This window comes from Micropterus dolomieu, linkage group LG09 (genome assembly GCF_021292245.1).
Source record: "Micropterus dolomieu isolate WLL.071019.BEF.003 ecotype Adirondacks linkage group LG09, ASM2129224v1, whole genome shotgun sequence".
NCBI lineage: Eukaryota > Metazoa > Chordata > Actinopteri > Centrarchiformes > Centrarchidae > Micropterus > Micropterus dolomieu.
This window is the reverse complement of record NC_060158.1, coordinates 29,920,881-29,943,916: the sequence shown is the minus strand read 5'-3', so window position 1 is coordinate 29,943,916 and position 23,036 is coordinate 29,920,881. Positions and strand designations below refer to the sequence as shown.

The 23,036-nt window shown below is 41.6% G+C and overlaps 3 protein-coding genes across 6 annotated transcripts in view; 1 reads left to right on the top strand and 2 right to left on the bottom strand.

Annotated features, from left to right (window-relative positions):
* Nucleotides 1-3,719, bottom strand: part of smad10a (SMAD family member 10a) — a 38,707-nt gene extending 34,988 nt beyond the window's left edge. For all 4 annotated transcript variants that reach the window (XM_046059440.1, XM_046059437.1, XM_046059439.1 and 1 more), the window contains exon 1: nucleotides 2,078-3,719. In XM_046059440.1, coding sequence (XP_045915396.1) covers nucleotides 2,078-2,081 — 4 coding nt within the window. In that variant the 5' untranslated portion in view covers nucleotides 2,082-3,719. The remainder of the gene's footprint in view (nucleotides 1-2,077) is intronic.
* Nucleotides 3,720-3,868: 149 nt separating this feature from the next.
* Nucleotides 3,869-11,422, bottom strand: snapin (SNAP associated protein). Its single transcript, XM_046059442.1, has 4 exons — nucleotides 11,266-11,422; nucleotides 10,817-10,863; nucleotides 7,973-8,091; nucleotides 3,869-5,568 (listed from the first exon to the last, which is right to left on the bottom strand). The coding sequence occupies exons 1-4, from the start codon at nucleotides 11,379-11,381 to the stop codon at nucleotides 5,461-5,463; spliced, it is 390 nt and encodes a 129-aa protein (XP_045915398.1). The 5' UTR covers nucleotides 11,382-11,422; the 3' UTR covers nucleotides 3,869-5,460.
* Nucleotides 11,423-11,455: 33 nt separating this feature from the next.
* chtopa (chromatin target of PRMT1a) lies at nucleotides 11,456-16,989 on the top strand. The gene is made up of 6 exons (XM_046059441.1): nucleotides 11,456-11,730; nucleotides 12,368-12,457; nucleotides 13,554-13,704; nucleotides 14,809-14,983; nucleotides 15,115-15,246; nucleotides 16,032-16,989. The coding sequence occupies exons 2-6, from the start codon at nucleotides 12,393-12,395 to the stop codon at nucleotides 16,232-16,234; spliced, it is 726 nt and encodes a 241-aa protein (XP_045915397.1). The 5' UTR covers nucleotides 11,456-11,730; nucleotides 12,368-12,392; the 3' UTR covers nucleotides 16,235-16,989.
* Nucleotides 16,990-23,036: the final 6,047 nt, after the last annotated feature.

Sequence of the window (23,036 nt, the reverse complement as noted above, 5' to 3'; positions counted from 1 at the left end):
TCACAACAACTCCGTGGCTGTTCTTGAATGGCCCAGCCAGAGCCCTGACTTAAACCCAATTGAGCATCTCTGGAGAGACCTGAAAATGGCTGTCCACCAACGTTTACCATCCAACCTGACAGAACTGGAGAGGATCTGCAAGGAGGAATGGCAGAGGATACCCAAATCCAGATGTGAAAAACTTGTTGCATCTTTCCCAAAACGACTCATGGCTGTATTAGATCAAAAGGGTGCTTCTACTAAATACTGAGCAAAGGGTCTGAATACTTATGACCATGTGATATTTCAGTTTTTCTTTCTTAATAAATTTGCAAAAATTTCTACATTTCTGTTTTTTTCTGTCAAGATGGGGTGCTGAGTGTACATTACTGAGAAATAAAATGAACTTTTTTGATTTTTGGAAAATGGCTGCAATGAAACAAAGTGAAAAATTTAAAGGGGTCTGAATACTTTCCGTACCCACTGTATATTTGAGCCTGGTGTATTGCCCACAAATGTGACCACTGTGACTCTGTGGGTCGTGTAAACTTGGCACTGCCCAACTCTGTCGTAGAGATGTGAGAAATCAAAACAACATATAGCTAGGTGAGCTATGCGAGTCTCCTACACCTCACCAAATTAACCTGATTTTTACGTCAGTCATTTCAAACACTTTTCTCTAAGACCAACCCAAAGTAAATGCAGAAAGTAGCACCCTGGAATGGCCATGATGGACAACTGCATAGGGACCTACATCAAGGGAAACTTGCTGGCCAACTTAATCATTGTGCAGATTCATCTGCACATGCCAGTGTGTTTACATGTATGAGCTGATTTTCACTGTGGCTATACTGTCTACTAAGAAAAATGGAGGCAGTCAGACGCCTTCTGTCAGGTCACTGGTAGGGCTCCTGTGCTCCCTGATGAGAGTGGGACCTGTTGACGTTAGCCTCACATGTAGGTCTCTGTGCAGTTATCAAACATTCCAGGTGCCACTTTCTGCATAGGTAATTAGAGCTGAAACAATTACTCAATTAGTTGTTCAACAGATAAACAGAGAATTATTCACATAACCAAAAGTAAATTTAAGGAAATTATAATTGGTCTTCTTCTCCTGGTTTTCTGTACTGTTCATTGGACATAACAAGCAATTTGAAGATGTCACCTTGGGCATGACATTTTAATTGATTAATCAAAAAAGATTATGGTGGTGTGATTGATACAATATTACGATCTGAAATGTAGTTGAGCTCAAGTATAATGTAGCATAAAAGAAATATACTCAAGTCAAGTACTGGGAGATTACAGCCTACCATACATGTAACATACATCTTTGAAATTGCACATTTACAGTCAAACATGTTGTACAGTGAGACCAGAAAACGGTCCTTTTTAATGATGCACAAACCACAAGATAGGATGCTCTGCATCATGGCCATTTATTATAGCATAATAACTCATACAGCACATAGGCATACATGCAGTCACAAGTAACTGTTGCTATACATCACCTCCCAACCACACAAACACACACACACCACACCTTCCGTCCATGTCTCCTCTTAGTAATACTGTTCATCACACAGGCCCCAACGTCTCTAAGCAATCTGGAACCCAGAGGACACCACACTGAAAACTTCCGTCAGTGGGATTTGTCAGGCAAACAGCCAGACTGCCTGTTACCGGTCTGTATAACACAAGCTGAGCCGTTTCCAGGCCATACATTCACTCCACTGACATCCCATGATGCTTAACATGCGTCACGAACCATGCAGCTCTTCTAATAAATCAATACATATATAACGTTAGGTTTTAAGAGACTACATTCATGTCTACGCGGGCAGGATCAGGCTGCTTCGAGTTGAACGAACAGTAGGGAGTAAGAAAAATGAGCTAACGGGATCGAAACCCCAGAACAAATCGGCCAGTACGAAGAGTAACGTTAACCATGAAGACTGAGCAGCAGAACAGCGTTTGTTGAGGCTAAAAGCAGGTTACAGTAAAATAATCTGACTGACTTCCCCCTCGTGTTCTCGGTTCGGGTCTGGTTGCAGTACTGGCAAAAGCAGGAAAATTGAGAGGAATTGTTTCTACTTACACATCAGCCGGAGTGGAGGGAACAACTTGGATAGAAAGAGTGCTGAAGTGTTTTCCTCCGATAGCTCTAACGTTACGTGCTGTGTGTGTTGACCACAGCTGCTAACTGTGTTTATACCCTTTGTATTAGACCTGTGTTGCTCTGTGCTTACACGGTGACGTTAATGTTTTTGGGAATTCCTGTAATGGAATGAGCTAATGCGAATTTGTCATACGTTGCGCCGCGCTAGCTTCATGTTTCTCCGTTGTTTTATCCTTTTATCAGCCCCACTGTCTCCTCGTGCATCCTGTCCGTTCCTCTCGCGCACGCCACAATAACAATAGAAGGGAGACGTCGTGCGCGTCTGTGTCTCGACATGTTGCAGCCAATGGACATCCAGGTCTCACAGTGGCTACGGCTCTCGGCCAATCATGTAGCGGTTCTCACTGCAGGGCCGCGAGCCAGAGTCTGTCTGGTTCGTCTAGATTGACAGGTCCGCGAGACTGTTTTTTTAAGGTGGCGCCGCTGAGATTAGCGCCCCCAACATATACACACACACACACACACACACACACACACACACACACACACACGAACTGCAACTGTTTTGTGAGAAACATTCGGCTCTTCTATGGTCAAAGTTGACATGCTTAAGAAAACTACTACTGTATCAGGCTTCTACCCACTAGTACACAGTTTCTCCAGCTTTTCTTGACTGCCCCCTCACCCTCAAGTGTTCACAGAATAAATGTATTACTTCAGTCTTCTATGACAAACCATGCTTATCCTCAGGTTCTAATCAAGTCATTCAGTGGGAAAATTATTTTCAAGAGGATGATGAGATCCACATTGATTGTAAATACTGAGATTCTTAATGTTACCAAAGGCACCATGTGTGGTCCCAGCCCTGAGTCCACCAGACCATAATAAAATATAGTACTGATGCTTATGGGCCTCACAGGATGATTCCTCGTGATGTTGGTGAGCCCTTTCCTCTAGTGCAACTGTCAGTAAACATTTTCTTAGACCAAGACTTGGCTAATGGTTTTCCATGAAATATGTACATTCATTCAAGGCTTTGGTGACCATTCCAATATGTCACAACTTTGCAGACAAAGCATCTCTCATACAGTGGCCAGATGGTAGCTCTATATTTTGTACAGTAGTAGTAAAATAAATAAATCGGTACACTTCCAATTCATTGCTAGGCTCAAGTAAACTATTTAGTCAAGTCACAGCAGGTCATCTGAACATGGAAAACGTGTGATTTGTCAACAGGCAAACATTTAATTCAACAAGTAAACAAAGAAACTGCTTTTAAACTCAACACAACTGTCTAAATTGTTTAACCTAAAGTTAACCACAAATGACTAACATTCAAGAAATGATTGGGAAATGAACAGGTAAAATGGAGCGTTAGCAGCGAGATTGCCATGAAATTTGCAGAGCACGTTAATGCTCCCATTGGCACGATCACTTTCTATTTTAATGATCCTATGGCCTTTGCTCTACCGCCACCCTCTGGACCCCATTGTTGTAAGGCCCTAAGAACAAGTAAATCATCATTATGTTTCACATTCTTGCCACTGCCTTCACATAAACATTCCAGGCTTTGCCTTATTTTCATCAGCATGATGACAAATGAGTAATTTCAGAAACAATCAGTCCACAAGCTCAAAAAGATAAGAACATGATGTTAATGTATATTTTATAAACATTCACTGAGAAGAAATGTATATTGTACACAATCAATCAAAAGGATTTATAGGCATTATTTTGCATTATTATGGAGACAACATTCTGCACAGTAGGTTTCATTTTCATCATAAACCAATTTATTAGTATTCTTTGCTGGGTCATAGTTACATGGTTACTTAAACCCCATTGTTAGCTGTGCCCTCAGAATATGCAGTTTAAGCTGCACCTTTGGTTTAGTCTGAACCAGCTGCTGTCCTGTAGAAATCAGCTAAACTCCTGTAAAAGGTCAGTGGAGTGGTCCTCAGTAGAGTAAGAGGTTAACCTTAAACCTGCCACAGCCCCAATTTACGCAAACTTCCATTTAAGCAGCTCAGATCATTTTATTAATTTCTAAGTGTTTTATTTTAAAGGCCACACTAGTACCAAGTGGCAAACTTATATAATTACAATTCTTCCCCTATTCACTTTTGATGCCAGAAAGGGAGTTACTGATTATCTGACCAACCCAGTGCCTGCAAGGTGGACATGTGGTCAGCTTGCCAGTAATTGAGAAACAAACCAGGAATAAAGAATTATGCATGTATTATCAGACCATACTCAATAGTATAGAATAATGCTAATATTACTATCACAAGTGCAGGTAGTCATGTCCTGTCAAGATAAGGTTTTCAGATAATAAAAAACAAAGCAGGACGACAGCTTCTCACTTAAGGGATTCCTGGGCAACTGAATCTATTATCAATGTTGTATTGGGTCATCAAATGACTCTCATAGGTGAGAATCTAAATAATGATGCACACATCACTTGCAGCGTAATCACATTCACTTGTGTATTGACTAATTGTACAACAATGTGGAGATGTGAGCAACAGTGGAAAATTGCTGAACACAATAACACCAGTCCCAACAGTGATAATTCTATTGCTCCAGTGCATGCTGCTTAGCTATCAGGCACCTACTCCTAGTGCACTCATGGATGTATTATAGCTCTCTGTTACATTCATGGGATGTTGAGGTTGTTGTTGTGTACATTTCAGCAGGCTGCTACACTTTATCCCCTGAGAGGTCCGGTGTAGCTGGACCAGTTCTAAACCACAGCTAAGCTAGTCAAATGCTAAGTGACAGAGTAACAGCCCCTTTAACTTTCACTTCACAGAGAGCTAATTTCAGCTCACGTTTGTGAACAACCATCTTCCAAATTCAGAGAGTAGAAGCATGAAAACAACCTATTTTAACATTAGGACAATGCTTCAAGCAGCAAAACAAGCATCTGTTATTGGTCCACAAGACTACTCAGGCCAAGTGTCGTCATCTATCCTGCGTGCTGAGTGACACAAGTCTTTAACATTTTGGTCATGGGTAGAAGTACTTATCTGTTGAATCAATGAATTATTAATAAATGTCTATCAGAATTCAGGGACACGCACACACCACATGTGTGTAAGGTAGAATGTATTATGTATGTTGATAATATAAAGCTGATTCTGTCGTATTTTGCCAGAGGATTAGACAATAAGCTATTTGCAGCTGCCTCACGCTAAGCAGACAGCAACCTGGACTTTTGTTATGACAGCATCAGACAAAGCAGTGCAGGGCATGTTGCAGTTAACTAAATGTCAAAGGAAGACTTGTCCACCTGGTGTCACAGTCTCCTGTTTTGATGTGTCCCTCCTTGTTAGGACACTTCACAGTATTTGCTGTGCAGCTCAGGGTTTACTGGGGGAGCGAGAGGTGAACACTCCTGAAGCCTCCAGCATGGTCTTTCTTCGTGCCGTCTCCTTGACCACATTGTGGTTGAGTCTCCTCAGGCGTTCCTGGGGACAGAATATTATTATGTTGTTGCCTTCTGTATTGTTTTACTAGCTTGTACACATTTTCCTGGTTTGAAACTTGTGGTGGTGATACTAGTACTTGTAGCAGTACAGTGATATTGGGTGTAAGCTGTATTAATGGTGATCGCTACGTAGCGACTTATCATAGATAATCCCGCCCTGAAACTCTTGGTCTATTTTAAAATAAATGGGACCATTATTTACTAAATCAACATCATTTTGTATTGAAGAAGACTTGAAACTAGCGACTGAGACCATAAATTCATCAGGAAAGTGTTTACTGAGATAATTATTCAGCTGAGAAGTAGGGTCATTTCACCATTATTTCTAATGGCGCCGTTGTAGGTACCAGATGTGCTTGGGTGGTCAGATCTGCTCGGGGGCCTGCGCCTGTCGATAACGTCACATAACGTGACGTGTATTAATGTTACAAGGCCAATGTTAGCTGCCGATCAAGTTAAGCTAACGGTAGCTAAATTAAAACTACTCGGACAAACTACATAGTCCCCCGGTTATAAATGTAGGTATCAGATCTTCTAGGGGGTCTTTATTAAATATTTTTTCTTTTATTTCAAATTTACTTTGGCAATATGGCAATAACGTACACACACACAAACACACACCTTAGCTTAAGTGCATTATAGCGTCGTAACATTAACTCACCGAAAACTAGTATCGGTAAAAACTACGACATACAGCCAATCACCATCTGCCACGTCATCATACAAACGTACAGCCAATCACGTTGTGTGATGTTACCAGCAGGCGCAGGCCCCTGAGCAGATCTGACCAAATAGCATGTAGCTGCAGTACCGGAGGCTGCAGTTTCAGGACCGCAATCCTAGGACTGGAACTGCAATTCCAGGACCCTTGTTTACTTTGATACTGCCAGCTAGCTAGCTATGTTGCTCTTTACAGCCCCCTGAAGGCAATTACCCTTACCACAACGGCCGTGAGACAGGGTTAACCTCCTTCATGTTGCTGTGCATTACCACCACCACTCCACTAGACTGCACTGTCGCAAAACAACTAGGGTCCTAGAACTGCGGTCCCAGGATTGCGGGGGTCCTGAAACTGCAGCCTCCGGTACTGCAGCTTCATACTATTGATCTGACCACCCGAGTACATCTGGTACCAACACCAGACTTCTTTTTGCAACCAGAAGAGTCGCCCCCTGATGGCCGTTTGATAGAATACAGGTTTCAGGGACTTCCGCATTCGCATCAGATCGCAGACCGGAAGCTTCCCGCTTGGTTTTAACATATGAACATCCAACATGTAACAGATTACATAGTTGTAGTTAAAACTCATTTCTTTACAGTATGGGAGTTTAATACTACTTAAATAATTCATATTTCGTGTAAAGGCTGCAAAGCAGTCAAAAGTTGCAGTTTAATGCTGTAAGATGCACGTTTGCATTGTTATTAATGTTCATATATTTGTTAAATGTCTGTTTTATTATAATAATACAATTTACCAAATCTTTGAAAAATTAGAATAGATAAACTCGCTGGATACGGAAATAAAGCCTAATGTCTGCCCCCCCAACCATTACTACTAGACCACCACCAAAACATTGATCTAAAGCTCATATAAACCTATGGGAAAACACTGAAATTTTAAGCTATTCTAATGTGCATCACAGGCTCATGGACACAAGAGCAATGCAGCTGAGACATGTTGTGTTGGGGTTTTATATTCAGACATACTACGCACACAAAAATTTCACTTCACCTCCGCTGCGACAACTCCATCCAAACACTGGTAACCCAAAATTTAGTTAAAATAATTGTCCACAAATGTGGACACCATGCATGAAAGGGTTAATTTCCAGACTGAAAAACGTGTGCTGCAGAATTGTGCTGTTTTTTTAGTTTGGACTTGCAGCGAAAAAAATGGACAAAACTTTTCCTTTTCATAGGCATTTTGTATTTATAGTTAGATATCATGATGTATCATTTTGATGGTCTAGCAATATATCAATAATCGCAGAATTGCTGTATTGTCATATTATCAGTATTGTGAGCCATGTATCGTGAGGTGCCCAGTGATTCTCACCCCCCCCAAGTACACAAGTAAAAAAAAGAATTTATAAATAAATAGATGTTCATAACATAACAAATACAACAAGGCCTCACAAACCTCCAATGGCTGAGACAATCATCAAATGTACCTCTACTCCATCAACACTACATGTATATTAAATTAATCTGCTGCAGCTGGAAACCAGGGCAATGAGAGCAAAGTTGGTGATAATCCTCTGTGGGTTTGTGTTGTGTTTGTTTGAGCCACACCTTTCACACCACACAGTCATTATTAAACATAGTAATTAGTGCAGCTTTAAGAACTCTGAAGGGAAGTCCTACACCAAAGGTGTGTAACTGACCTGAGCATTCTGCAGTATGTTGTTTACTAGCACTACTCTACGTCTTGCGTTCAGCAGCTTCTTTACATAAGGGTCCAGATCTAGAGCCACCTTCTGATGTTCATTGATCCGGCACAGCTCTGCAAAGAATGTACATTATAAGAGACACAAGACCAAACCAATGGTTAGCAAAACCTGAATTAATTTTTTAAAAGCCTTCATAAAAAATGATCAAAACACCTGACTTGAGCCAGAGATTTTAAGGTTCAGTGTGTAATATTCAGGGAGGATCTAGTGACAGAAATGCAATATAATAGACATAACTCTGTTTTCACTGGTGTATAAAGACCTTACATAATGAACCGTTGTGTTTTTATTACCTTAGAATGAGCCATTTCTATCTACATACACCGCTGGTCCCCTTACATGGAAGTCGCCATGTTGTCCCGCCATGTTTCTACAGTAGCACAAACGGACAAACTGCTCTTCAGAGTGCGTTTCGTCACTACACTGAATAGGTATGAAGACGAAGAAGTCGTCTGGTTTGTTAGAAGTAAGAGAAGTGAAATTTGGACAAATGTATTAGTTAGCACAAGAGCCAACAAAGTGTACATGGGACAAAGAAGTATACAGAAAAGTATACAAATATATAATAAGATACAAATAATAAAAACTTTGGGGTAGTCTATATTAGGGTTGGTCCAATAGACAATACCGTCGTCCATCGGCGATGGCTGACATCACAACGTTGAGCCGCCATCATGGTTGTAAACCCCCGCCAAAAAAAATATAATCTAAATTTGACATTATCCCGCCATGTGAAAGCAGGTTTTAATCACCACAAACATTATTAATATTTGAGAGAAATAGTGTGTACATAGAGAAAGGTTAAGCTTATGGTGCTTTCAGACCAACCGCGAATTTTTGCCTCGCGACGCTTTCCTCGCTTGAGTACATTCGCTGAAAGTGTTCACACACAACGCGAGAAGGCGATTTTAACGCAATAACGTGAATAAACACAACTCGCCATTACTAGCTGTATGAACCCAAAGTAGACATTTTGCTGTGTTTAAATAGCAATAAACGGATCAAACTGATGCCGAAATAACTACAACATGATGCAGATTTGTTAAACATATTGATTTGTGCTTTGTCAGGTCTGTCAGCAAGACAACAACTTCTAAAATGTTTGTTTTCTGAATGGAGTTTGGATTGATCAGGGCTATGCTATGGTAACCTGGTCACAGTAAAGTACAGTGATAGCTGGAATAAGAGTTACAGACACGTTTTCTGAACTCACCAGGTAGTTCAACCTCCTCGCTTTCTTTTCTCCAAGTAATGTCCAGTTTTGTCCGTTTTTTATATAACTATGAAGTCATAGTCCGACAGAGCTAACGACGTCAACAACACTGGAACCGGATGTGCATAAAATCTAGCTTCTGAGAAGCTCCAGTGAAGATTAAATCAATGTTGAAATCCCAAAAACTTAAGTAAAAAGCTAATTTAATAAAAGCAGTTAACTCCAAGCTCCTCCCGCGAGTAAACGGCGTAATTGTCAGACCAGAATCCGACCAACTACGAGTGTTTATTTGTCCAATGGTTGCAGCACTGCTTCCTGCTCCTCTTCTCCAAGTTTAGCAGCTCTCAGCCGGCCAGCAGATTTTCAATCCCCCGTTCTGCCTGGTCTTCTCCACACAACGCTCTGAAGCCTTGGTGATGTACGGACAATCTCAATACTGATAGGCTATCGCGACTCAGTGTCATGGGACTTCTTCACTTGAGTTGAAAATATTCAACTTCCTTCGCATCGCCGGCCCCGACCCCTTTGCGCCGCCCGAAAGGAAATTGCGGCTCTACGCGTCTTTGCATTGACTTTGTATGTAAACTCACCGCCCCGAACGCTCGCTTCACTTTTGGTCTGAAAGCACCATTAGATCTTTGAGTTCAGATCATGATGAATGGGGGCAAAAACAAAAGTGTTGCGTTTATAATTTTGTTCAGTATATAAAGATATTAAAAGATGACCAAAGGTTGACAGTTTTCACAGTCTTTTTGTAGTTGGATTTAGCAATTAAATCGATACAAGGTATCAAGTGTTGTTTATACACTCTGATAACTTCAACACATCTTTGTAGTAGAGTCCATGTTGATTCCACATTCCAACTTAGCAAAAACATTTTCCATGCACAGGTCAATTTTGAGATTTTGGGCTACTTTGCCTCTTTAATATGTCTTCTTTCATACTCTGAGCCCAAAATCTCCACTTAAGTAGCACTTACATACACCAAACTTTTCAGTCGCATTTCTGACTATATTCTGAAGGTTTTTAAAGAGGGGTTTGTTAATATAACATTCATACATCACATTTTATCCCCAAAAACAGGTCGAAAAGGTTTTTTTTTTTTTATGCCTGTTGACAGGATTTTTTGATTTATGAAATAATAAAAAGAGATATCCAAAATCCCCTCGGTAACCACATTTGAGTATAATGTGTCAAAAAAAATAAGACAATAATTTTGATCCTGACTTAATCCATATTTCATTAGATACTGTCTCATTTGCATATGTAAACATAATATTTCAGAAAACCTGTAATACAAAAAATATTGTCTTAATGTAATCAACTAGGAAATTTCCATGGTGATATTTATTAGTAAATTTTTTATCCTATTTACCCGCAGTGTCTCGTCCAGGTCTCATCTTAAGAGCACAAGAACATGCAGAAGACCGAGAATGATTACACAACTCAGGAACAGGACCATCCGAGGAGCAAGTGAATGCACAGTGATTGGTTGCAATCCTCACCACCAGATCCCACTAAAACTTATACACTGAACCTTTAACAGACAATATACAGTAAATTACCTGTAGCCAGATTGTCTATGTGTTCTCTTAACTCTACCTGGCTTTCTCTGCAAAGAAAACAATCACATTAATCCAGAGGAAGGAAAGCTGATACAAAATAAAGAATGCAGCTCAATATCAGTTCAGTTATTATTCATTACCTAAAAACAGAACAACTGACATTGATCAAAATAACTAAGGAAGTCTTTCAGGCTTAAACAAAACCCATATTTCACACAGCAGCCGAAAACATCACGGGGCACGTGACACGCATTTAGGGAAACACTAACGAAACTTGCGGAGAGTTGGCTGATATGTATAAATTGTAAACACCACCACTCTGCAGTCATGAGACAGTCAATGGATTCCACAAGCGGCTAACTTAACTTAGCTAGCACGGATGACAGCGGTGTGGTTCGGGTGGCGATTAAACAATGTCAATACATGATTAAATAAGAAACCAAATTTACCTGACTGAGTGTACATGCAAATCGAGCTGCTGGATAGCTGGTCTCAAGAGGTCAAGCAACCCTTCGGCAATAGCATCTTTACTTGAAGACGTCTCTACTAACGCCACTGCAGCCATTTTTTTTTTCCAAAGACCAACCAGGTCGGAAGTTACGTCATCGTGACGTCATAAGAACGTCTCCATTTTCTTCCCGAAGAGAGTCAGCTTAGCTAGCAGCACCATTTTAGGGAGACGCTTCGCGAAACCCCGTCTCAGGCATTTTATAATTCTGAAAGAGATCCACATTCAATTAGAGTTTGATCATTTTTACAGCGCTTAGTTACGAAGTTAGCATATTATAGGTTAAATTTAAACAGTAGACTATCAGGACATCCTACACTACTATACTGTTACTTACGTTAGTTAGCTAACGTTGCTAAAGCTAACCCCAGCTGGCTGTAAGGCTTTTCTTGACCGACGCAACATTGTAAGTAAAGTTACAAATTGCTTAAAATTATTAGTTTAGACATTTGAAATTGAGCTTGTTTAAATAATTAGCTAAAACTATATTTGACAAATTAGGCGGCTGGTGTTACGTTGGGGCCTATCTAAGGCAGTTAACTTGAGATTCAAGTCAAGTTTAGCCAGGTTATAAGAAGGACCAGGAATCAGGACGTTTGAAAATTGTACTCTATTTTGTGGAGTCGAAACGAGTTGATTAAATTAAGATGTCACCCATCCCTGTGATAGCTACTGCCTCTAACGTTAATGATATATGGCCAGGCATCTGTTGAACATTTGGCCTGAGCTAACCCGGTCGCCTTATTCATGGTTACTGCAAAGACGCCATCATCTTGTGAAAAGGCTTCATTAACTACTCGTTTAGTAAAAGATACGTGATTGAAGGAGGTGGCAAATGATGTCTGGTTTTCAGTTAAAAATGTAAGGGGGCGTTGAAAGATTTTGGAAGCTTTCCTAAACGGAGTTAGCCAGCCGACTTTGCACTTAATGTTGAGTAAAATGTCCACTCTGATTCGATATGTTATTGCAGTCTAAATTTAGCTTACTTCTCTTCTACTGACTACCAGTTGACCTTGTTTATTGTCTGTCCTGTCTGTTTCCAGGAGCCTGCGAGTGAAGTCTGTCAAAATGAGTGCAGCCTCCTCCCAAAAGGTTGTCCTGAAAAGCACCACCAAAGTGTCCCTAAATGAGCGGTGAGGCGCCACGCACCCTGTCAACAGTTAGACACCAGATGCAAGGGCCAGCCTTGGCTTGTGAAGGTTCTAGTGCTTCCTACGGAAGGCTACTGTTGGGGACCGGACCCGACATGGATGCTATTCTGACTGTCCCCAGCGTGTGCACTGCTCACTCAACTTTGTTGGTCCTGTCAACATTTTTTGATGCACCAGCAACGTTACATGTGGTTGTAACATGGAGCCGAGGGGACTTGCTCGGGCCACATCTTGTGTGAGCAGTGTACACATGTAGACAAGGGGAGAGGTTAGTGGTCATACTTGGTAAGCCTATGCAGGACCAGACCACTGTCCTACAAATGCCATGGCACTCCTGCTCCCTGTTACTTGCACAGTATACATCAAGTATACACCTTTTTAAAGCAGAAAGGAAGGGTTAAGCTAAACCAGGGAGATGGGGCACCTCTTACTCCTTTCTGCCTCTCAGACTTTTCTCTCTCAAACCAATGGAAGTAAACCGCATGCTCTTTCATCATCTTCTTTCATTGTCTGTGTTCTCTCTGCTTCAAGTCTGTAAAAGACCCGGTACTCAGTCCTAGCTTGGACGTGACAAAGAGCTCCCCTTTCCCCTCCCATCTCTCCTTCCTTGCTCTGACTCACTCAGTGGTTTAACCACAAGTCACGGTCCATGCTGTCAGTGGCTGGGTGGCCAAGCACTCGTCCTGTCCAGGGCCTCTGCTGCTGCAGCATGATGACACCCCAGCCAGTCAGCTGGAGGCCTGTAAGTGGCAAATCGTGCTCTTCTGGCACCTTCTCTCTGCTTCTGTACTTCAGTCTCTCTTTCTTTATCTTAGTTTGTCTTTCTTCTGGTGCTTGTTTGAAAACACATGCTAAATTCAGTTATAAATCATTCTGAATTGTCTTGATTGAGAGAGAAAATGAGTGCCAACAAGTGGAACATGAGTCTTAAATGACAGAAGAGCCACCACAATCTGTGTGGCTGCATCCATAATATGAGAAATGACTTGATGTGGAACCCTGCTTCCTCCTCCTCCTCTGTATATCCCCTGTCCCCTCCTTTTACTTCCTCCCTCTTCTTTCCCTCCCAACTCTGAAGCTTCACTAACATGCTGAAGAACAAGCAGCCCACTGCGGTAAGCATTCGAGCCACCATGCAACAGCAGCATTTGGCCAGTGCCCGTAATCGCCGGCTGGCCCAGCAGATGGAGAACCGGCCTTCGGTGCAAGCTGCTCTGAATCACAAGCAGGTGAGGACTTGTGAGAATTTGGTTCAGTATCATTACCTTACCTGGTTTAAACTTAACCAAATTGATCTCTGAAGTCCGTCTCCATTGTCTTATATGAATATATTTGATTAACCTGGAACCAGTGAAATAAAGTGTATAATTAGTGAAATCATGTAATGAGAAGAATTGTCAACATAATGTGAAAGGAATGCAAAAATCACAGCCCAACTGTCACCCAACTCGTCGTTTAGGTTTTATGACCCACATTTATGTTCGTAACAGCTCTCATTGATCCTCTGTAGGCAACAGTTTCCCGCTAAAAAGCTCCTACAAACAAACCTGCCCTGCACCAAAAGGTGGTGAACGTAGTGTAACATCTAGCTGCTAAAGACCCAGGTATTTTTCTAAAAGTTGTTCAAGACCAATCCAGAGCTAAAAGAGAAGGGTAGAGCACTGGGTAGACCTGCTCTATGAAAGGGCAGTGAGATGAATTATTATGAACTGGTGCTCTCAAAGCACTTCTCATAATGCAACTTAGTGGCGTCTTTTGGTAGGCTGTCTACAACTGTTTTCAACTGCCCTTTAATGTTGGAGTACATTTGTCAAGTTGGCACCAACATGGCTCTTGGGTAGGAAATCCAGGGATATGGTGGAGCCTCTGTATTTTTTTGGGTTTTCTTAAATTAACTTTATAGCTTTACAACATGGCTGAAACACGTTTGTCCTGAGAGGTGTTGCAGTCCAACTGTTGTGCGACTGACCCATCAGGCTGTATAAGGGGATTTAGATGGATGGTTATCATGGGAGATTCATCTTGCCGCCAAGAATGTGCTCTTGCATGTGTATGATTGGTCAACCCAGCGTGTTGCAGCGTACGTTGAGCCTGGTTCAACTCTTCCCGCTGGACGATCTTGAAGTTTTTTGAGTTGGCAGCCCTGCCGTGTCAATGGACTGGTACTGAAATGAACGGGAGGACTGTTTATTCCCACGGTGCTGCTGTGGTCTGAATGCCGCCTTAGGCAATCACTGAGTGCCTGTGACCAGTAGGAAGACTTCCTCAGACTTGCCCACCTTGTTTTTCTGATTTCATTTTGTCATTATATTTCACTGTCAATAACTTGTCAGAGCCTGAAGCAGCGTCTGGGGAAGAGCAACATCCAGGCCAGGCTGGGTCGGCCTGTCGGCACTCTGATGCGTGGAGGACCTGCTGGAGGCAGAGGAGGAATGCGGGGGATGACCAGGGGAGGCCTTAGAGGACGAGCCAGAGGAGGAGCAATGAGGGGAGCCCTGTCCCTGAGAGGTGTGTATCGCCTATGAATATGGCTCTGATTCCAAGTGTTTGCTCAGGCTGTGCAGGGTTGTACTCTCATGGCTGCAGAGTTTTCTTCTGGTTTAATGTTTGAGTGATGATGATACTTTTGTTTTGCACAGGGAAGCGAGCACCCACAGGTGGACCCATGCGAGGCCGTGGCGCTGCAGGCCGTCTAGCAATGCGTAGAGGAGGCCGCCACCGTGGAGGAGCACCTGGCAGAGGAGGAGCTCTCTCCCGAGGAGTAGCCAGAGGTCAGGGAGTGGCAGTGTTTTATTTTCTGTATTTGCATGTGTGTCCTTCAAGGACACGCATGCAAACACAGAAACGCTGCAAGTAGCACAGACCACATCAGTAACTTCATGTGTCTTGGCAACAAGAAGCTATTTGCAGCGTTTCTGTATTTTCATAAGCATGTTGTCCAGTTGGTGAAGATGTGTTTTTGATTTTCTGGTGTCTTGTCTGTTTGCAAGTGTTGTCTTAAGCTGCAGTGCATTGACCACCAAAAGTTCAGTGTGTGGGTTTTAGTGGCATCTAATGGTTAGGGTTGCAAATTGCAACCAACTGCTCAAGTCACATTCTGTCAGTTCTTGTGCTAAAATAATAATAATTGGTCCTCTATTTGTCCAAATTTTGAAGTCTTTTTACTCCTGATAAGCCAGACTACTACTACTTTACACGCTCTGTAAAACAGTTTGTCCATTTGGGCTACTGTAGAAACATGGTGTCACAACATGGTGCCTTCCATGTAAGAGGACCTGCGGTGTATGTAGAGAGAAATGGCTCATTCTAAGGTAATAAAAACATAATGGTTCATTATGTAAGGTCTTTATATGTCACTGAGAACATAGTTATGGATATTGTATTGCATTTCTGTCAATAGAGCCTTCTAAATATTACACACTGAACCTTAAGTAAAAAAAGAGCATGCCTTTCATCTTAACTGAATAATCATAAATAGACTAACTCAGAGCAATGAGTTGGACTGTAGAGTCATGATCAATACTGCCCAGTCACCATTGCGGTTTGGTTTGGACAGGCCGTGGTGGACTACGTGGGCGTGGCAGTTTTGCTGGTCGAGGCGGGCGTGGCCGTGGGCGGGGCCGAGGTGTCGGCCGACCAGCTGTGACCCGTGAACAACTGGACAACCAGCTGGACGCCTACATGTCAAAGACCAAAGGTCACCTGGATGCTGAACTGGACGCCTACATGGCCCAGGCAGACCCAGACAGCATGGAGTGACGCTGATGGACTGCCGCAGAACTCCCAGCTGAACTCACACATCCAGCATAGTGCAATTTCCACAAGACTGATGTGCTGAGAAATGATTGTTAATAATTTTAGATGTGTGGTGACAGTCCAGGACTCAAGGAGTCACCTGAATGTGCTTCGACCACCTCTCAATTCTGCATCAACCTGCTCCTGCAAGCCCCTTAACTGTGGAGTGACCGTGTGAAGGGACCTTTTTAAACATTAACGAACCCTGCTGTCTGTAGACTTGTATGCTTTTGGTTTGGTTTTTTTTATACGTGACATGAACACTTTTCAAAAAAAATTGGGACAGACATCTGTAATGACTTCAAACGGCCCAGTGGATGTTGTGTTAACCTTTTTGTTGAAAGCCATTTAGTATTTTTAAACTTATTTTGAATTTGATTTTAGCATTTGCGTGCTGAGACCTTTTTTGGAGTACGTCATTGGCTTATCCTGGAAACATTTGCAAGGCTAAACTTTATTTGTTAAAGAATGTAAGTGAAAAGTTTTTAAGCCAATTATCCATTTGTCTCTTTTGTATTTAAAAGATGTTTACTCTGAAGTGTTTTATTCCTCTGTATCTTCCACCTGTCAGCACACACAGTAGTAGCATTCTTAACTTGTATTTGAGAGCATTTGTATGACATTACCCAGGTTTTAATTTAAAAGGAAACAATGACTTCCCAATTGTATGAATCTGAAATGCCCAAAGTAAAATGTTGACCACAGATCAAATGAAGTGAGTTGAAATGTTGTGTGTCTGAGTTATTAAATAAGCTAGTAATGTTAGTTAAAAATTAGCCTTCCACTGTGGACGCAGATAGATGATGGCTGAAAATTAGTGTTTCAGTGATTCTAACCTGGTTGACATCTTAAACCGACGCAGTGACTATCATCAGATGCAATGTCTATGGGTGAAGAGTGAATTTAATTTTGTTTTTTTTGTATTTCAGTCATTTTAGAGGCCTATAAAGGTAAAATCCAGAAATTCCCAAGCAAAGACATTTGAGGCATCGGTTTGGTTGAGCCTAGGAGAGTCGCAGGCTAACACACTTTTCTGCTCCTCCATTTCAGTAGTTACCTAGCAAAAACCCAGTAGTGACGGTGTCAGATCTACTGAGCCAAGTATTCCCATAGCTCTCAGTAGTTACGTCTTCATGAGCTTCTTTAATGATAAAATTTTAACTATTAGAAACAAAATTCACTAAGACCTGCCCTCAACTGGCACCGACTTATCTCTAAACTCAGGAACCTTAGAAACAGCTGTAGAACCAGATACATGTTTAGACTGTTTTGCTTCCCTCAACCTTTACCAACTAACTTCAATAATTTCATCTAAACCATCAACCTGCCTCTTAGACCCCATCCCGACTAGGCTGCTTAAAGAAGTTTTACCCTTAGTCAGCACTTCTATACTAGATATGATCAATCTATCTCTATCAACAGGCTATGTACCACAGTACTTTAAAGTAGCTGTAATGAAACCTCTTCTGAAAAAGCCCAAACTTGATCCGGATGTTTTAGCCAACTATAGACCTATATCTAACCTTCCATTTCTCTCTAAGATCCTGGAGAAAGCAGTTGCTAAACAGCTGTGTGACTTTCTACAGAGCAATAGTTTATTTGAGGATTTTCAGTCAGGATTTAGAGCTCATCATAGCACAGAGACAGCACTGGTGAAAATTACTAACGACCTCCTGCATCAGACAAAGGACTTGTCTCTGTACTGGTTTTATTAGATCTTAGTGCTGCATTTGATACCATTGACCACCAGATCCTATTGCAGAGACTGGAACATTCCATTGGCATTAAAGTCCTATTTATCAGATCGATTTCAGTTTGTACATGTTAACAATGAGTCCTCCAAGCACGCCAAAGTTAGTCCTCCAGCACCACTGTGAGGAATCTTGGAGTTATCTTTGATCAGGACATGTCGTTTAAGTCTCACATTAAGCAAATTTCAAGGACCGCCTTTTTTCACCTACGTAATATTGCGAAAATCAGGAACATCCTGTATAAAAATGATGCAGAAAAACTAGTCCATGCATTTGTTACTTCTAGGCTGGATTACTGCAATTCCCTATTATCAGGCTGCTTGAAAAAGTCCGTTAAGACTGGAACCAGGAAAAGAGATCACATTTCTCCTGTCTTAGCTTCTCTGCATTGGCTTCCAGTAAAATCCAGAATAGAATTTAAAATCATTCTTCTCACATACAAAGCCCTTAATGGTCAGGCACCATCTTATCTTAAAGAGCTCATAGTACCTTACTACCCCACCAGAGCACTGCGCTCCCAGAATGCAGGGTTACTTGTGGTTCCTAGAGTCTCCAAAAGTAGACTAGGAGCCAGAGCGTTCAGCTATCAAGCTCCTCTCCTGTGGAACCAGGTTCCAGTTTGGGTTCAGGAGGCAGACACCATCTCCACATTTAAGAGTAGGCTTAAGACTTTCCTCTTTGATAAAGCTTATAGTTAGGGCTGGCTCAGGTGAGTCCTGAACCATCCCTTAGTTATGCTGCTATAGGCCTAGACTGCCGGGGGACTTCCCATGATGCACTGAGGTCCTCTCTCCTCTACTTTCTCTCCCTCTGTATGCAACCTCATCCCATTAATGTATGTTACTAACTCGACTTCTCCCCTTTCCAGTAGTCTTGTGCTTTCTCGTCCCTCTCCTCTCTCCTCCTATCACTTCCTGCAGGTGTTTCTGTGCTGTGGAGTCTGGATCTGTGGCTGCGGGTCACCTGCTGCCCCCGTGTCCCTGCTCGACACCCTCTGCTACAACAACTATTGTTACTAGTCCTATTGTTATTATTGTTATTATAATCATTAACATTACTATAAATATCTGTACCATTTTTCATTTAGTCTATAGCAACATTACCTTTACTGTCTGTACCTCTGTGTGTATATTGTGTAGGCTGCTTCCCTCCCCTCTCTCTCTTTCCCCCTCTCTCTCCCTCTTTCCCCCTCTCGCCCTCTCTCCCTCCCCCCCCTCTACCCCCCTTCACCCCCAACCGGTGGAGGCAGATAGCCGCCCACCCTGAGCCATGGTTCTGCTCGAGGTTTCTGCCTCTTAAAAGGAAGTTTTTCCTTGCCTCTGTCGCCTAGTGCTGCTCTTGGTGGGAATTGTTGGGCTTCTGTAAATAACATCACAGAGTACGGTCTAGACCTGCTCTTTTATGAGAAGCGCTGTGATTGTTGTTATTGGCGCTATATAAATAAAATTGGGTTCCATATCCTTATGAATTTTGGGTAGGTTGTAGAAATTCCTTGGCTGTGTATCCCCCTTTAAATATTGCTTCTGTTTAACATTAATGAATTATTGTTTATGTAACGTATGTACGTAGGTAATGGTGCATCCAATTTTTTATAGTAGGTTTTGTTGTCTTTGTTGTCTCTATTTAGCCTCTGTTTTATATTGATCCTGTCCTAGGATTACCACCGTACTCTCTTTGTCCACTGGTTTAATAACAATGTGGGGTTTTTTGGCGTTAATTTGGCGTTAAAGTGCAGTCACTTCATTTTGTGATAAATTTGGTTGTTCTGAATTTGAAAAATCTTTTTCATTTTTGAACCTGCAAAATGGTGGACTTCCTGTTGAGAGCAATATTACAAAGTCAAAGCCAAATATCCTGAAGATCAAAGAAACTTTTTCCAAAACATGGTGTTTGCTTAGGGGCGCTATTGAGCCCTGACCTGAGGTCTGTGCAAATTTTCCTGAGGATTCGATCATCCTAAGGCCTTGAAAAATGTCTTCTCTGGTGAGGAAAAAAACAAATAACAAATCCCAGCAAAAACAATAGGTTCCTTGCACTTTCATGCTCAGGCTGTAAAAATGAATAAGGGAGGCGGGAGATGCGATGTGGCTAGGGTTAGGGAAGGAGGAGGGTGTGGTTATGGTTAGGGGAGAGAAGGGAAAGGTTAAGGTTGGGCAAAGAGAGGGTGGGTTAAGGTTAGGATTTTACACCTAGAAGTTGTGTTTTTTAATGATCTTGATGATGAGATAATGGGCTCAAAGCTACCTCCAATGCATTTCTATGGGGTCCATTATCCCAGCAAAGCCGTATAACCCAGCATTCTGGTGCAATGATATGTTTAGAAATCACATGTTATTGCACTTTTGTGTATATAGCAGTACGTTTAATTTAAAAGTGCGCAATACAATACTTTAGAATTCATTATTCAATCATCGACATCAACTCTAGCACCACCTCCACCCACCCATTCTTAGTTCTAATGCAAACACGGGCAATTTCAAAGAAACTTTGGCCATTAGCCTTATTGTGACACAGACGAAATCCAAATTCAGTGTTGTATACTCATCCAGACTATGCCCTCATACATATTCAGTTATTCAATATGATTATAAAGCACAAAAGGTCAATACCATCCATCCATCCATCGTCAACCGCTTATCCTGTGTACAGGGTTGCGGTGGGCTGGAGCCTATCCCAGCTGACATTGGGCGAAAGGACATTGAAGGGCCACACAAAAACAAACAACCAGTCACACTCACACCTATGGACAATTTAGGGTCACCAATCAACCTAGGCCGCATGTCTTTGGACGGTGGGAGGAAAAAGGTCAATACAGTTTTTTTAATACATTTTTTTAATCAGACTCTGACAGTCAATGTTCCTCCTTTTAACTTAAAACGACAAGGACAGAAAAAATGCCCTTCAGTGTTTGAGTGATTAGAGAAAAGTAAAATCAAACTTTGAAGAAATTACTGGAAAGCATTAAATCATAAAATAGAACAAACAACAAATAAACATCTATGCATTCATCACCTCCCGTTTGGACTACTGCAATGGTGTCCTGTATGGGGTACCCAACAAGGTCCTGGACAGGCTACAATATGTCCAGAACTCGGCTGCCAGGGTTCTCACCCACACTAGGACGTGGCAGCACATCACCCCAATCCTCACTCAGCTTCATTGGCTCACGGTCAAATTCCGCATCACATACAAAATCCTACTCCTCATCTATAAATCTCTCCATGCCACTGCACCCCAGTACCTACTGGACCTTTTCCACCCCTACAACAAAGGCATTCAACCCTGAATGACTTGTATTGTGCTGTCTCTGTAGTTATGTGTAAAGCGTCCTTAGGTTATTATTATAATAATTATTATTATTAAAATTCATCTATCATATTCAATTTTGAGGACTACATTTATCAAAATATTGGTCAAATTGTGTGCAGAACTGAAATACTGTATAGAGGACCACCTGGAGCTGTGCAGACCCAGCGAGTAAAGCAAAGGCACTCAAATGAGGTGATGTTAGGCACTGGAAGTTCTTTCACTGAGATGTCAGCTCAATGTATAACAGCGAGACCACCACCACGGCCCATGGAGCGAGGCTTCTGTATGGTGGGGTGGCTTGATTAAGTGTCATGAAATCCTGCTGATTTTGCCAAGTTTCTGTTAAACACAGAAAATCCATTTTCCTGTCAGTAATGTCATGTATAAGTAGTGCTTTATTATTTAGGGAGCATGTGTTCAATAACATGAACATTGCAGTCTTGTTAGTAGGTGGTGAGACCAAAAGACACCTTATCCTAGTTGCCAAGACATTAAACTCGATGAAGCTTAATGTCTCAATGAAGCTTAATGACTCAAGTTTTGTGAAAACAGCGATTTGTGAAGCGGCGACACACACGCCAGCGTCCTCACGCCAGAAAACTTTGATGGAGGTCTTAAAGTTGATTCGTGTGTGTTTTAATCAAATACCTTTCCACAATAAACTCTTGTAAAGTTCTTAATTTTAAGCATTTGATAAAAGGAAAAGTTATTGTTAATCGTCCTTTAACATTTAAAAACATTTCCTAGGGATCACAGCAGATGAAAGACCATCTTAACTAAATACTTCCAGGATAATACTGATTAAATGTTAAATGTTCTTACTTAGACAATATATAAGGATTCATAAGAACATGGCATCAAATTATAAACAATAAAACAGATATATATATATAAATAAGCACAAGGAGAGGCAGTTATGACAATGACATGTAATACTTCTTTTGTCCTCTGGGGGGCACTGGTTTCATGAGAGGACCTGAAAATCACTTTAACTATTTAACTTTAACTATGTGGGGCTATGATTATGACTATTTGAATGTAGATGTGTTCAGGGTGGGACTCTTATTAAATGTATAAAGTCAGGTGCGTATGTGAGCATGTACACTGAAGTTACAAGATAACAACTTCCTGCTTTGTTGCAAATCATCGATTGCCTTTAGATAGCACAATGAAAAGTTTATGTCCATCGGACTAATTCTCAAGGAGGAGTTTGTTTAGAGTGACTATGGGTAAATATTGGCATGTAGATGTGTTCAGGGTGGGACTCTTATCAAACATGTAAAATTAGATGTAGTTTTGAGCATGTACAGTCAAGTTACAATAACGTCCTTTGTCATGGCGAAGCTTGGAATTTTGCTGCCACGCCACGGACACGCTGTTAACTGAAAACTCACATAGCATCATCATGTGTTCAGGCTTTTCAGGAACAAATTGAAGTTGATATGGCCAACCTGCTAGGAGTAGGTTATCACAGCATAAAAATTATTTCCTGTTGCCAGTAGGTGGCGATGACTTTGAGTGAATATTGGTATGTGGATGTGTTCTGCGCAGGACTCATTACACATTTCAAATTTGGTACAGATGGAACAACTTCCTGTTTCATGGCAAATAATCGATTTTCGACACCACACCACGGGCACGCTTGATGGTGAAAACTCACAGATAGCACATCTTTTAACAGCCCCCTCACTCTGACATCTCTCCGT